Source organism: Dermochelys coriacea, chromosome 1 (assembly GCF_009764565.3).
Source record: "Dermochelys coriacea isolate rDerCor1 chromosome 1, rDerCor1.pri.v4, whole genome shotgun sequence".
In the NCBI taxonomy this organism is placed as follows: domain Eukaryota; kingdom Metazoa; phylum Chordata; order Testudines; family Dermochelyidae; genus Dermochelys; species Dermochelys coriacea.
In genome coordinates, this window is record NC_050068.2 from 59,492,801 (window position 1) to 59,508,716 (window position 15,916).

General features: G+C 42.2%; 1 protein-coding gene across 7 annotated transcripts in view; it reads left to right on the top strand.

Annotated features, from left to right (window-relative positions):
- Nucleotides 1-14,696, top strand: part of LCP1 (lymphocyte cytosolic protein 1) — a 62,358-nt gene extending 47,662 nt beyond the window's left edge. For all 7 annotated transcript variants that reach the window (XM_043500668.1, XM_038387096.2, XM_038387097.2 and 4 more), the window contains 9 exons: nucleotides 131-273; nucleotides 1,799-1,894; nucleotides 4,236-4,431; nucleotides 7,076-7,154; nucleotides 7,357-7,471; nucleotides 8,877-9,010; nucleotides 9,834-9,957; nucleotides 11,521-11,645; nucleotides 13,365-14,696. In XM_043500668.1, coding sequence (XP_043356603.1) covers nucleotides 131-273; nucleotides 1,799-1,894; nucleotides 4,236-4,431; nucleotides 7,076-7,154; nucleotides 7,357-7,471; nucleotides 8,877-9,010; nucleotides 9,834-9,957; nucleotides 11,521-11,645; nucleotides 13,365-13,497 — 1,145 coding nt within the window. In that variant the 3' untranslated portion in view covers nucleotides 13,498-14,696. The remainder of the gene's footprint in view (nucleotides 1-130; nucleotides 274-1,798; nucleotides 1,895-4,235; nucleotides 4,432-7,075; nucleotides 7,155-7,356; nucleotides 7,472-8,876; nucleotides 9,011-9,833; nucleotides 9,958-11,520; nucleotides 11,646-13,364) is intronic.
- The last annotated feature ends 1,220 nt before the right edge of the window (nucleotides 14,697-15,916 follow it).

Sequence of the window (15,916 nt, forward strand, 5' to 3'; positions counted from 1 at the left end):
CTCCCGCATTTTCTTCAGTGGGAGAAGGATCAGGCCCTTGCTCAGTAAAGGCAGTTAAGAAGGATAAGTTAAGAGCATAGATATTCCTGTGCATGGTGTTTATTTTTCTTTCAATTTTGTGCTTGCCCAGCTCTGATTGCCCTTCTGCGTGAAGGAGAGAGTCTAGAGGATCTGATGAAATTATCCCCAGAGGAACTGCTGCTGAGGTGGGCTAACTATCACCTGGAGAATGCTGGGTGCAATAAAATCAATAACTTCAGCACAGACATCAAGGTATGAAAAACACTGATCAGCTACAGCAAAAGTAACAACCCAAACTTCAGCTTTCTCCTCTGGATGAGCTTGTTCACCTGGAGGTGATGGCTTAGGCCCCAATCCTGAAAACACGTATGTGTGTGCTTAACTTTAAGGTTGTAAATAGTCCCATTCAATTCAATAGGACTACTCACATGATTAAAGTTAACCACGTAGGTAGGGTGTTTCCGGGGTTAGAGCCTTAGGGTATGTCTACACTGCAGCTGGGGGTGAGCCTCCCAGTCTGGGGTAGACAGAGTTGTGTTGGCAGCACTCGCATTAGCGTGCGAAAAATAGCAATCTGGCTGTTGCAACACAGATGGAGGCTTGGGCTAGCCACCCACTAACAAATAAGAGTGGGAAGAAAATATGAAAGATTTTGAGACCAATTCTGCGGTCACCTCATGCATAAAATTTCCACTGAACTTAATAGATTTTTTTGAACTCAATAGATATTTTGCCTGGAGAAGGGCTGTGGGACCCTCACCCTTACATAGGCAGGCTGGAGAGTTATCGAATGTAGCTAATTAAATCTAAACTATGATTTATGTCACATCAATGTTGGAAAATATAAAGTACATATTGACTTCAACAGGGCCATTTCAGCCGATGTAATTATTTACTACTTCTAATCAGCTTTGCCTCTTTTATAAATACATATGTTATACAATGAATGTATGCTTACAAGGAAGCATTTGGATAGAAATCTGGAAACTTCAGTGGAATTACTTGTGCAAATGAAGACAAATCTCAGCAGTAAAGGTTTGCATGATATCACCTAGAGCCTTTTCCCATGTATCTAAATAGTAACAATTTCTTGGTCTTTTTATTTTTTAAAAATATCTGAATCTTTATTTGAAGGGTTGTATTTAAAAGATACAAGATGATCTTTAAGATGATTTCTGACATGAGGTTAATTTTTTGTACACATGGAACCAACACTATGCTTTATAAAACATGAAAGTAAACAGCATGTAAAATCTTTGTCTTGTTCTAGCCTTTTCCTGGAAAAATACTTGTTAACTGGTGTCAGCTTTAATATCTGTCCTTGAAAACTTTACTTTCTACTTTGTGACCATTTCAACGTTTCTTTAAACTCTGCTTTAAACTTCTGCTTCCTCCTGTCTGTTCTTATACTAAACCTTTAGCTGACTGACTTCTACAGCCTTATAAAGGTATATTTTTCATATCTCTAATTTAATATGTTCATATTAAATCAGTTCTATCCTTTTTTCCTAAATGCAACATGTAGTATTGTGTTTAATGCTTCCAGCTTTTCCATATTTAACATTTGAATTATTTTATAAAACAAACTGATATGCAAACCAGAAGGCATACATGGAAACTGTTAAATGCTTTCAGTTTGATTAATTTAATTATGTTGTCAAATGGTTGATGTAATAAAAACAAAGCATGCTTGCTCATTGTTCATGGGAAGTATTGGCATGCAAAACATGGCTTTAGATGTAACTTTCCCCCCCTTTAATTTCTTGGTCTGTTGCAGGACTCCAAAGCTTATTACCATTTGCTGGATCAAGTTGCCCCAAAGGGAAATGAAGAAGGTATTCCAGCTATTGCTATTGACATGACAGGATTAAGGGTAAGACGATATACACTAACATTTTTATGACTGGTTTCAGAGTAGCAGCCGTGTTAGTCTGTATTCGCAAAAAGAAAAGGAGTACTTGTAGCACCTTAGAGACTAACAAATTTATTAAAGCATAAGCTTTCGTGAGCTACAGCTCACTTCATCGGATGCATTTGGTGGAAAAAACAGAGGGGAGATTTATATACACACACAGAGAACATGAAACAATGGGTTTATCATACACACTGTAAAGAGAGATTTCATAGTAGCAGCTGTGTTAGTCTGTATTCGCAAAAAGAAAAGGAGTACTTGTGGCACCTTAGAGACTAACAAATGAAGTGAGCTGTAGCTCACGAAAGCTTATGCTCTAATAAATTTGTTAGTCTCTAAGGTGCCATAAGTACTCCTTTTCTTTTTACTGTAAGGAGAGTGATCACTTAAGATAAGCCATCACCAGCAGCGGGGGGGGGAAGGAGGAAAACCTTTCATGGTGACAAGCAAGGTAGGCTGAGGAACAGTGGGGGGTGGGGTGGGGGGGAGAAATAACATGGGGAAATAGTTTTACTTTGTGTAATGACTCATCCATTCCCAGTCTCTATTCAAGCCTAAGTTAATTGTATCCAGTTTTAATTAATTAATTAATTAATTCCAATTCAGCAGTCTCTCGTTGGAGTCTGTTTTTGAAGCTTTTTTGTTGAAGGATAGCCACTCTTAGGTCTGTAATCGAGTGACCAGAGAGATTGAAGTGTTCTCCAACTGGTTTTTGAATGTTATAATTCTTGACGTCTGATTTGTGTCCATTCATTCTTTTACGTAGAGACTGTCCAGTTTGGCCAATGTACATGGCAGAGGGGCATTGCTGGCACATGATGGCATACATCACATTGGTAGATGTGCAGGTGAACGAGCCTCTGATGGTGTGGCTGATGTGATTAGGCCCTATGATGGTATCCCCTGAATAGATATGTGGACAGAGTTGGCAACGGGCTTTGTTGCAAGGATAGGTTCCTGGGTTAGTGGTTCTGTTGTGTGGTGTGTGGTTGCTGGTGAGTATTTGCTTCAGATTGGGGGGTTGTCTGTCCACATATCTATTCAGGGGATACCATCATAGGGCAAACTGGATACAAAGAGGGAGGAATAACTCAGTGGTTTGAGCATTGGCTTGCTAAACCCAGGGTTGTGAGTTCAATCCTTGAGGGGGCCATTTAGGGATTTGGGGCAAAAATTGGGGATTGGTCCTGCTTTGAGCAGGGGGTTGGACTAGATGATCTCCTGAGGTCCCTTCCAACCCTGATATTCTATGATTCTATATTAACTTAGGCTTGAATAGAGACTGGGAATGGATGAGTCATTACACAAAGTAAAACTATTTCCCCATGTTATTTCTCCCCCCCAACCCACCCCCCCACTGTTCCTCAGATATTCTTGTTAACTGCTGGAATTAGCCTACCTTGCTTGTCACCATGAAAGGTTGTCCTCCTTTCCCCCCCCCTGCTGCTGGTGATGGCTTATCTTAAGTGATCACTCTCCTTACAGTTTTCAGAGTAGCAGCCGTGTTAGTCTGTATTCGCAAAAAGAAAAAGAGTACTTGTGGCACCTTAGAGACTAACAAATTTATTAGAGCATAAGCTTTCGTGAGCTACAGCTCACTTCATTGGATGCATTTATGATAAACCCATTCTTTCATGTTCTCTGTGTGTGTATATAAATCTCCCCTCTGTTTTTTCCACCAAATGCATCTGATGAAGTGAGCTGTAGCTCACGAAAGCTTATGCTCTAATAAATTTGTTCATCTCTAAGGTGTCACAAGTACTCCTTTTATTTTTATGACTGTTATCTATAGAACCTAGGAAACATTGAGATGCACTGTAATACCTAAACAAGCAAACGAGATTTACCATTGGAGTGTAATCCTCCATTCAAAAACCAAAAATGCAGAATTAAATTGATATGTTTTAGGTTAGATTGTACTAATGATAAACTATCATCCAGCATGAGTATTCACAGAAGCTTTAAAAGCCAATGAACCAGTTAGATACATTAGCAATATTTAGCCAATATATGTTTATGGACATTTTTCTGGGTTATTTCTTAAGCTTATCCTACGTGATAAGATTTATCTTAAACGTGCATTTTAATGTTGCATGGTGTAGCACACTGATTTTAGGTAAAAGCAATTTGCAGATATTGGCATGTGATTTGTAATGTGGAAAAGGAAAATGTTATGGATTTAAACAAGAATGTGTTGTAGTTTTTATAGCAGCAGTATGTTCATGTGTATTATGAGTGTGATATTTCAGTGCTATTGGATGTCAACATTTTTTTGCTGACTGAGGTGTTTGAAATCTCTTAGGAGAAGGATGACATCCAGAGGGCAGAGTGCATGTTGCAGCAAGCAGAGAGATTGGGCTGCCGGCAGTTTGTTACTGCTACAGATGTAGTCCGTGGCAATCCCAAATTAAACTTGGCTTTCATTGCCAACCTATTTAACAGATATCCTGCACTCCAAAAACCAGAGAACCAGGACATTGACTGGAGTTCTATTGAAGGTAAGGAAAATACAAATTAGAAGTGGCATCCAACTGAGTCCTCTGACTTTTAACATGTAACTGAGACCTGGTTGGGTAATTCAGATGTTAGCTCAACTTTCTCGTGACATGTACTTAGTGCAACATTAGCCAAGGCAGGTTTGAGGATGGGATATTGCAGTATGTTACTTGCATGTGGCTTAAGAATATAGTTGATTCCCTTCACTGTAGATGGATTTGTTACAATGCATTATGGCTTTATGCCTCCTTCGTTTGTCTAGACTAGAATTCGTGGACCTGTTTAAATTTGAGTTAATTGACTAGGGAGACTGTGGAATCTCCATCATTGGAGATTTTTAAGAGCAGGTTAGACAAACACCTGTCAGGGATGGTCTAGATTACAAATCTCAAACTCAAATGACCATGAGGACTAGTACATTGGCCCGAGGGCCGTATCACTGACACCCCGACCGCTGCCCCCGGCCCTGCCCCCACTCCACCCCTTCCATGAGGCCCTGTCCCTGCCCCACCTCTTCCCGCCCCTTCCCTGCCCCCATTCCAACCCCTTCCCCAAATCCCTGCCCCTGCCCCGCCTCTTCTCCGCCTCCTCCCCTGAGCACACGGCTCCCTGCTCCTCCCCACTCCCTTCTGGAAAGTGCTAAGTGCCCCCAAACAGCTGTTTGGTGGTGGGAAGCGCTTGGAGGTAGGCAGAGGAGCCAGGACAGGGCGTGCTGGGAGGGAGGGGAGTGGCGGGTGAGGGGAGCTTGGCGGCCGCAGGAAATAACTCAGGGTGGGGGGGCAATGAGCTTGGTGGGCCACAGCAAATAACTCCACAGGCCGAGTGTTTGAGACTCCTGGTCTAGATAATACTTAGTCCTGTCATGAGTGCAGGGGACTGGACTAGATGACCTCTCAAGGTCCCTTCCAGTCCTATGATTCTATGATTGCCAGTTAACCCAAGTTAACAAACACAATTGCAAATGCTACTCTAGGCACTCCACAAATGGTTGTTCCAGTTTTGTGTCCTGGAACAAACATTTATGGGATGTCTGGACTAGCATTTACAATTGTATTTGTCAATTAACTTGATTTAACTAACAAACAGATAAGTTAAAACAAGAGCAAAAACTCTAGTCTAGATAAATCTCTTATGGAGTTATTATAAGAAAGGCACAGTTCGCTTTGTTGCACATCATGTCTCCTTTCAGATCTAAGTGAGTTCTTGTCTTCTGTGGCACTCGAACCACCTAAGCTTATTGACTTGAATGACTTCAATATCTGTGTGGCTTACAGTTATTGTGAGCTGACCTTAGTTATTTTATCCAATATGACAACTTGGAAATGTCAATTATAAACTTATTTCCTTTGTATGTAAACCTCCTAAAAAATTGTGTTTGCACTGAAACTTCCTGCTTGGTCTCAGCCCAAAGTTGAATTTTTCTGGGAAGAGGTTCTGCTTGGACGTTTTTAAGTTAAATGAGCAGAAAAAAAGTATAATTTTCCCTCTTTGCTAATATTTTAGAGACTTCTTCTGTGCACAAATAACTCACAAACATCTGAATGCAAAACTTTAAACTTTGCATGTGTCTAGACATCAATCGGCAACAGTCACTGATAGCTTTCTGAAGAATTCTAAAATATAGGTAAATTATAATCAATGAAAAGCAGGCTTTTGCACATGCTCAGTGTGACACTTCTATTAAATATTATTGTGTAGCTGATAACAACAACAACTAAGGAGTCCTTAAATGCAATTTCACCAGTCTACAGTAGCAGCGCAGTTTTGCAAAGTGCTGATCTTTCTAGCCCAATGCAGCAAAATACCAAAATCACGTGCTCAAAACTAAGCATAAGCATATGCATTTCTTCACACACTGCACAGTCAACCTGTGGAATTCTTTGATAGAGGATGCTGTGAAGGCCAAGACAATAACAGGTTAAAAAAAGAACTAGATAAATTCATGGAGGATAGGTTCAACAATGGCTATTAGCCAGGATGGGCAGGGATTCAAAACCATGCTCTGAAGTGTCCCTAGCCTCTGTTTGCCAGAAGCTGGGAATGGGCAACATGGGATGATCACTTGATGATAACCTGTTTTGTTCATTCCCTCTGAAGCACCCGGCATTGGCCACTGTCGGAAGACAGGACACTGAGCTAGATGGACCATTGGTCTGACCCAGTATGGCCGTTCTTATGTTCTTATATGTTCTTATGAATAGTCCTATTGAAGTCAATGAGATTTTTGTGAGTGCTTACAGTTAAGTAAATGCTTTGCTGGATTGAGAAAGAATGCTCAGCTCCATACAAGATCAATCTCTTATGTGGTGTGACTGCAGATGGCAACTCTTCATAAATCTGTATTTTCGATTGCTTCTAAATTTCTCACAAAGCTCATGCTGAAATATCTCATGATTCAACACAGACTAAAGTTGAATTTCTTAAGTAAGTTTTAGAACAATCTGCTCAAATATGACAGTGCATATAGTATGTACAGAACATTACCTACTGTTTTGTATTTTTGTATTTCACTGCCTGTTGATATCTCATTCTACATGTCATTTTAGTATACAGTAAAATCTGCATTTATATTTTCCTTGTTGTAAAAAGTTTGTTTCACAGAAGTCTTGTCTTGAGGCTCTGTTGATTGATATTCTGTTATTTTAGGTGAAACAAGGGAAGAGAGGACATTTAGGAACTGGATGAACTCCTTGGGTGTTAGTCCCCGTGTCAATCATTTATATAGGTAAGGAAAGTTATCCTTTCTTTAGATGACTAATGTGATCTACTTAAGAAAAAAATGTTTCTAGAAAACATGAACACATTGCTAGTCCTTATGAAAACAGATGCCTCCGTTTCATTCTTTAGGAAAATGTGATCATTCTAGTAATGGTTAAATAGGATTCCTTGCTCACATTATAAGGCACAATATGTTTCCATTGTTTCAGTGACCTGTCAGATGCCATGGTTATCTTTCAGCTTTATGAAAAGATTAAAGTGCCGGTAGACTGGAGCAAAGTGAACAAACCACCATACCCTAAGCTGGGTGGCAACATGAAGAAGGTAAAAAAAATGGCATGGTTCTTATGAGGATATCTATTCCATTTCCTCTACACTACTGCTTAAGTTGATGTAAGTTGCATTGCTCGGGGGTGTGTGAAAAAAGCGTACATCAACCTAACGCTTCCACCTCTCGGGGAGGTGGAGTACTAAAGTCGATAGGAGAGCGATCTTCCATCGACTTATCGTGTCTTCACCAGACTCACTAAATTGACGCCGCTGCATTGATTTAGCGGGCCAGTGTAGACAAGCCCATAGAGAGCAATGGAGCCATACATACCTCCACTCATTACAGATTGACTGCACATGTTTGAAAGTGAAACTGAGTCCTTAATCAACAAATTACAAAGTATAAAGTATGATTTGCCTTTGTTACTATGAGTTACATTTTCAAAGTGTTCTCAATCTGACCTCCTTTTGTGTGTATATAATTTTGCACCTGCAGACACTAGCATTTGTATTCTTTCGAATGCAAACAATAGCATGTAGCATCTGCATGTGACAGATGATTGTGCTTAAAAATGTCTGTGTAGGGACTTGCATGTGCCAGCAGACATTGTTCTCAAGTCTTGAGTAGAGCCAACCAAATTATAGTTTTATAGTCTAATCAGTGTCTATTTTCCATGAGTTTTCTAATAAACTCAACAATGTTTCACCAGTTGGATGGATGGTCAAACATTATTTGTGATATCAAGATACTTGACATTTTTCTATCAATCTTTAAAAATGTATTAGTGAATAATTTTTCCCACTATCCAATTCGCTCTAATCACAAGTCCCGATTTATGTCCATGATGAGTCATGTGACACCCACATTAATTCTAGCCCCCCAGATCACCTCCTATCACATGAAAGAAATAAGCAGATTTTAAACATTCCTGACATAGATACCTGACAAGCTGGCTAAGAGTTCCCCTCTGAATCTCCACTAACTACCCAGCTTTCTCCCAGCTACCTCAGTGAAGAATTTTGGTCCAAAACATTCCCATACTATTTGTGAGTAAAGCAGCACAAGCTGACTAAAAGACCTAAAACATTAATTCTTAGGGACTGAAAACCACAGTTATTGTCCCACACAATCACTCTGCGCTGCTGGAGGTGGGCATGATTGCACAGTGCTGTACACTGTGTCTCCATATTTCCTGGTCTGTGTGATGGCATTTTAGCTCTGATGATATACAATAGCATTTCTATGTTAGATTTGTCTTAGGTGCCTATCCCCATAGTATTTAAGGGCCAGATGCTAAATATGATCAAACCCCCTACCCACATTAGATGGAGCTGCCTGCCTGGATCCATTGGCAGGATCTGACCTAAGTTCCCTGTAACAATTAAAGATAGCAGGAATGCCCTGAGCAGCAACTTTTTCACATTTCCGAAGCACACTAACTGACTCTATCATTAACAGATTGAAAACTGCAACTATGCAATGGATCTGGGAAAGAATCAAGCCAAGTTTTCCCTCGTTGGAATTGCTGGGCAGGATCTCAATGAAGGAAATCGCACACTAACCCTTGCCTTGATCTGGCAGTTAATGAGAAGGTATGCTAGTTGAACATATACAGACTGCTGTTCTGGTATGGAGAGATTCCATGGAAATGGAGTGCCAGCACTCACTAGTGAACAGGAGGCTCAATACCATTATTATTATTATTATTCCTATTGTCTGTATCACATCATAAGCGCTCATTGCCCTTCACAGACAGTAATTAAAAGGCAGGTCTTTGCGCCAAGAAAGGAGAGATAGAAAACATTGGAAGGTCAAGGACTGAAACAGTAGTTAGAAGTCCTGATCTTTGCTTTCTGTTATGGAAACACCTTGTTAGATCCTTTAGGGATGTCGTGGATTTTCCATCCCTTACAGTTTGTAAGTCAAGACCTGGTGTCTTTCTAAAAGGTAGGCTATAGCTCAAACTGAAGCGTTTGGCTTGATGCAGGAATCTCAGGGTGAGGTTCTACGGCCTGTGTTATGTAGCAAGTCAGAATAGATGATCACAATGGTCCTTTCTGGCCTCAAAGTCTACACATCTATTATTATTTTTAGATACTGTGGGCCTGAGTCTCCTTTACACTATGGTCCCTTTACACCACTCAAGCCATATAAAAGGGCCTTAACGAGGGAGTGAATGTAATTTGTACCTATTCTGAAGCCCCTTGATGCTGCCAGAGCATTGTTAAGGGGCCTTAGTGTAAATGAGACTCAGCCCTGTAGTTTGTATAAGTTAACATAACATGAGGGAATAGAATCAGGTGTGAGTGAAGACTGCAGCATTTGGCTCTTGTCAGGTTTTACAGGTACACTATGCTACGTCTTGCTTTTTATAAAACATGAAGTAGTAATCAGCATTTTGTCCTCTGTGTTAAGGTACACACTGAGTATCCTGGAAGATATTGGTGGTGGACAGAAAGTCAATGACGACATCATTGTCAACTGGGTAAACGAAACATTGACTGAAGCTGGAAAAAGTTCCGTCATCAGTAGTTTCAAGGTACAGTTTTTCACGATAAGTCTCTGTTTTGGGACCCCGGCTGGTTACATGTGTGTACTGTTGTTTATTTTTCAACGTATTTTCAAGGGATGTTTAGATCTGGGGGTTCGGTTCAGGCTCATCTCTAGTTCAAGTAGAAAAAGACTTTTTTTTAAAAAATTACTGCGTTTATGACATTCAAAAGCTGAAGCCTAATACCCTGCTTGGATCCATCCTGAAGGGACCTTTATGCCAAGTGAGGTGATAATGAGAGTTTTAATCTCTGCCAGTTGTCGTCAGCCTCGCACAGCTGGAAAGTCACTTCATCAGTGAATGGGGTTGTAGTGAGCCAGTGAATGGCACAGTAATGTCTTATATAGCGCAGTTGTAGCCGTGTTGGTGCCAGGATATTACAGAGACAAGGTGGGTGAGGTAATATCTTTTATTGGGCCAACTTCTGTTGGTGAGAGAGAAGAGCTTTCGAGCCACACAAAGCTCTTCTTCAGGTCTGGGAGAGGAGTCTGGTGAAGCTGGGAGTTCCTTTCCCAGACCTAAAGAAGAGCTCTGTGTGGCTCAAAAGCTTGTCTCTCTCTCACCAACAGAAGTTGGTCCAATAAAAGATGGCACCTCACACAATGTCCTGGCATTCTGTGGTCATCATAGTTGTTCACAGCGTTCAATTTTTGTGACATAAAATCATTGCCTGTAGATCGGGGTGCTGGATTCTTCCTAAAAGTGTGTGTGTGTGTGTGGCGGGGGGACAAAACCGTGCCCCCTCCATGGCCCCACCCCTCCTTTTCACTCTGAGCCCGCGCCCCCCCAATCCAAAAGCCGTAGCTGGGTCAGAAAGCCCGGGCCCTCCACCTGCCCAAGGTGGGGGGGCCCAAGAGCAACCCCCAACCCATGTCCCTTCCCCCGGGCTCTCTGTCCAGGACTGGTGGAGGTTCTGCGGCTCCCCACAGCTGCCTGTGTGGCTCTTATCCCGATCCAGCTCCAGCTTATGGCCTGGCCTGGGGGTGGGGCCTTGGGGGCTGAAGAGCTGCAGCCAGGCCATGGTAAGAGCCACTGGGGCAGCTGTGGGGAGCTGCGGACCTTCCACCTGCCCTGGGCGGACACGGGTCGGGGTTGCTCTCGGGCCCCTCCACCCAGGGTAGGTGGAGGGTCTATGGCTCCCCCCACAGCTACCTGGGCTCCCCAGGCAGCTCTTACCCAGGCCAGGCTCCAGCTTCTGGCCAGCTGGAGGCAGGGCCTCGGGGGAAGAGGAAGGGCAGAGGGCTTGCCCTCCCACCCCCCGTTCTGGCGCCCCTGCTATAGATATAATAACATTGTGACATGTACATTGAAATGCAGCGCCAAGATAACCATGCCAGGGTTATTGTGTGGCCATTGCAGCTACTTTTGACTCCATCTTACCTTTCTCTTCTTCTGCCCACTCCTGCTGGACAGAACTCCCGCTGCTTGTTGCAAAGTTCTAAACAGTATGTCATTTGAATGACCCATCCACTGTCCTTGAGCCATGATTATGGCTTTGTAGGACATCTGTCAATCTGTGTTTGTGTCTAACTGTATTTTCCCTCTGTGCAGGACAGCAAAATCAGCACAAGCATGCCAGTCCTGGATCTCATTGATGCCATTCAGCCAGGTTCCATCAAATATGACCTTCTGAAAACAGAGGACTTGAATGAGGAAGAGAAACTTAATAATGCTAAGTATGTGCATGCCATGGGACACTAGGGGTTGTATTACACTATGTTTGTTCTTTTTGAAAAAAAGATACTCACACTGTCTGCTTTTAATCTGTATTTCATCTCCCCCTCCCAGCTGTTCTGTTCCTTTCACTGCATCCTACGCTTGTGTCTCTTCACATGGCCCCTTTCTCCCCCTCTCCTCATGTTCATGTTTCCCTCTTACCTACTTCTCTTCTCCTTCACATGTGTCCTTGCTGTTTAGTTCTGTTCTCCTCTGCTTCCCTCAACATATTGCCCCAGCCCTTTCTCACTCTGGTGGATGGCAGCTCCACTCCCACTGGTGAATCCAGGCACCTGAGGGCCACTCCTGTTTGCTATCCCCCTCCTCTGTAGCAGCAACCGCTGTAAAGGTAGCTAGGTTGGCTCTTCCTTCTTGCTATAGCTGAGCTATAGGTGTATGTTTTTTGTGGTGAAGTGCCTAGACACCAGTAGAAGTGACTGGAAAGACAGTGGAGAGCCAGCACCAGCTGACCAGCCTGTTCTCTGCAGGTCACCAGTGCTCCCATGGGCCTCAGGATGGGAACTGCTATACTACAGGAGTGGACTTAATCACAGATATATTTCCATTTTAAAACAAATACTTGAAATTCAGCACTTCCTTCTCCTATCTGTCAAGTCTCTTCACCAAAGGAAAACTCCAGCTGGCAATAAAGGACCAAATTCTGCCTATGCAGCCTCACTGAAGTCAAAGTGATTGCAACAGGCATAAATCAGGGAAGAGATTGGCTGATAGTTTTTCTCTTTATGTACCATTAATAAACTGTACTTATTAGAACAGGAACCAAAAAGTATTCCAGGAATATCACCCTCACCTCTGACTCCTTCCTCTCACAATAGATGTGTGCTCTGCTGTCTCCTGTCCTTTAACCCCACCTATAACTACTGCCTAATGGATTCACTTCTTCTCTAGTGTTTGGAGACACTCAGATATGATAGTGATGGGGGGCCATAAAAGTCCATAGATAGAGAGAAGCTTATTGAATACTCTGCAATTGTTGCCTCACATACCTCTAACTCCATCTTCAGTCCCTTCTGGTTTGGCTTCCAACCTCTCTGGTCTACTGAAACTGCTCACACCAAGGTCTCTAACCTGTTCCTGGCCAGATCTCAGGGTCCCTAAGCTATTCTCATCTTCTTTGACCTTTCCTGCTGCTTTTGACACTGCAGATCACTCCCTCCTGCTTCCCAGCTTATCCTCCCTAGACTTTTCCCAACACTCGCTCTCCCTGGCCATTCTTTTTGCATTTCTTCTGGTGTATCATCCTCCTCCCTTCTGCTACATCCCATGTGAGTCCTACAGGTCTCTGTTCCCTCCTCTTCTCACTCTACCTCCTATATCTGGGTGAACTCATCGACTCACAAAACTTTAACTACTACTATCCATATGCCAACAACTCACAAATCTACCTTTCTACTTCTGGTCTGTCTCCCTCCGTCTAATCTTGAATCTTGGCTTTACTCTCCCACATCTGTATCTGGAATCTTGCCACCACCTTAAATTTAATATAGTTCAAACCAAACTCATGATCTTTCATCTGAAACCTTGTGCACTCCCCTGTTCTCTGTCACTGTTAAACTCACCTCCATTCTACTGTTTATATGTATGAAGCACAAGAAGCTGTTAAACAAATTGATTACTAAGGTTGCTTCTTACATTTCTTTTAATTTTTTCCACTGTAGATATGCCATCTCCATGGCAAGAAAAATTGGAGCAAGAGTCTATGCCCTTCCAGAAGACCTGGTTGAAGTAAAACCCAAAATGGTCATGACTGTGTTTGCTTGCCTTATGGGAAAAGGAATGAAGAAAGTTTAAGCCATAAAAGACTGATATTCATGATTGGTATATGCCCCCTGACTTCCTCAGACTGAATGTTCCTCATAGACACAGATATCAAGGAAATATGCAGACTCGGTGCTTTCAAAAGCATGAATGCTAGACAAGGTTCCAAATTATAAAAGGTGACATGCATATTCAGCAAATATGTTCTGTATGAAATGGCAATGTGCTTGATTTCTTTGCCACATTATCCCCTTTGCTAGATGTAGCCTTTTCTGCTTCCTGAATATGTTTCCAAACAACACAATGCTGATATTAATGGCTGTCAAGGTCATTGTCTGGAGGTCATTTGGCATTTTTGTTTTGGGAGCAGGATCCGGTTTACAGCTTTTTCAGGATTGTGAAATATTACATTAACTCTGTTATGGATGTTCATCCTTGTGACAAATACGCTATGCTTTCCTTCAGCTTGTACCTGGAAGTACAAAAGAGATTTCCTTAAGCCAATGCAGGTACTGCATAATGTCCTTATCAGTGTTTATTTTTCTGCGATAGTAATATCCACTTAGTTGGGAAACTCTTCTGGTAACACAAGTGCTAAATAAGGGCCCTATTGTGCTGCCCTTATTCAGACTAAGTAGTACTTTACACAGTGAGTAGTTCCAGTGATATCAGTGGCATTACTTGCAGAATATAACATTAATCATTGAATAAAAGTCTGGCCCTCAGAGCATCCTAATTCTGTGAGATCTTCACAGCCCATGTTATGCAAGTTGATCATTCATTTTTATTTCATGACATGCTTTAAAAATAAGCACATTACAAAGCAAGAACATCCTTAAAAATTAAATCTGTGCTAAAGAACTTAAGGAGAGGTCTACTCGAGTAGCTACAATATAGCTGGGACTAGAGTGAAGTGAACATAAGGCCACATAGTGACAGATTTATTTATCAAACAATAATTCAGCCCTGCTAACAACTTCAAACAGACTTGCAGACAATAAAAGGTATGCTACTGAACACACAAAGGGCCAGGGCCCTGATTAAGCAAGGCAATTCAGCATGTACTTATCTTAATTAGGCACATGCTTAAGTGCTTTACTGAATTGGGGCCTATTTCCTCAACTTGGGTAAAAAAGCATAGCTCCCATTGATTTCAACAAAGCTCTGTCGGTTTATTCTATCTGAGGATCTAGTCCTCTCTGTTTAGAATAAATGAAATATATTGCACTGAATTTATTCTTTGACATGTGGTATTCATGGTTATGCTCATTAAGTGCACTTCTGGCAATTAAAGTAATCTTTGAGGAGTGATACCACTACCTTGAAGGAGTTTGGTATCTAGTTCAGGTTTATGCCAATGATAACAACTTGAAGTACTTACACAGGGCCAAAACCCTCAACCAGTGGCAGCTTCAGTGGGTTCTATACTTTTCCCATTTTGACTTTATCTCTTACTGTCTGGGATCGTGGAATGGCAAGGCTGACATGCTGTCCTATAAAGGGGAGTACTGTGTTGATCCAAAGAGTCCTAATCAGGAAATCTCCTGCATCCTTAAGCCCCATAACTTTCTTGGCGCAATGATCAGCCACGATTTGCTTGTCCTAATCCAGGTCACTGCTATCACAGGGACTCCCACTGACAAACATGAAGCTATAAACTAGGAATCACATGACACCTGGAATGGACTAACTTTCACAAAGGAATACATATACCTTTCCGCTGGACTTCCACAAGTTGCAACTGTGCCACAATTCCCCCTGGGTGGGGCATTTCACTCGCTCTAAAACTCAGTGTTTAGCATCTTGTTCCTTTTGGTGCCCTGAATGAGAGCAGTGACAAGGGAATGTGTTGCCTCCTCCAATATATGCACCCACACCAAGATGCTGTGCAGTAAACGCCTCGGATTCTTTCAGCTCTTTAGAGACTACCCCTGGATTCTGCAGGACTATTTCTCTATACTTCATCATGGAGCTACTTGAGTCCAAGGGGTATATGACAATTTTGACAGCTGTGGATCATTTCACAAAGATGGCTCACTTTATTCCCTGCACCCACCTGCCCTCTCTTCCAAGGAAGCCCCCAGCTATGGGTTAACCAGGTTGTCCACTTTCATAGGCTCCTGGATCACATCCCTTCCAATCACAGTCCACTGTTTCCGGCCTCAAGCCCTCCAAATATTAGGGGCTCACTCTTGTTACTCTTTTGCCTACTACCCTCAAGTGAACGGCCCGCTAGAGAGAGTAAATCAAATACTAGAGTAGTACCTATAGTGTTACATCAATCATCAACAGAATGACTGGTCCTCACAGTTACCCTAATGTGGAGTTCACACATAACAATGCAGAACATGCCTCTTCTGGGAAAAGCTCTTTCTGTAAGGGTCCAGGGTGTAGGTGGTCTGGCCTCGCAGTCACAGCTGAGCTGGGGACCACACATCAGGGATGGTAGTCA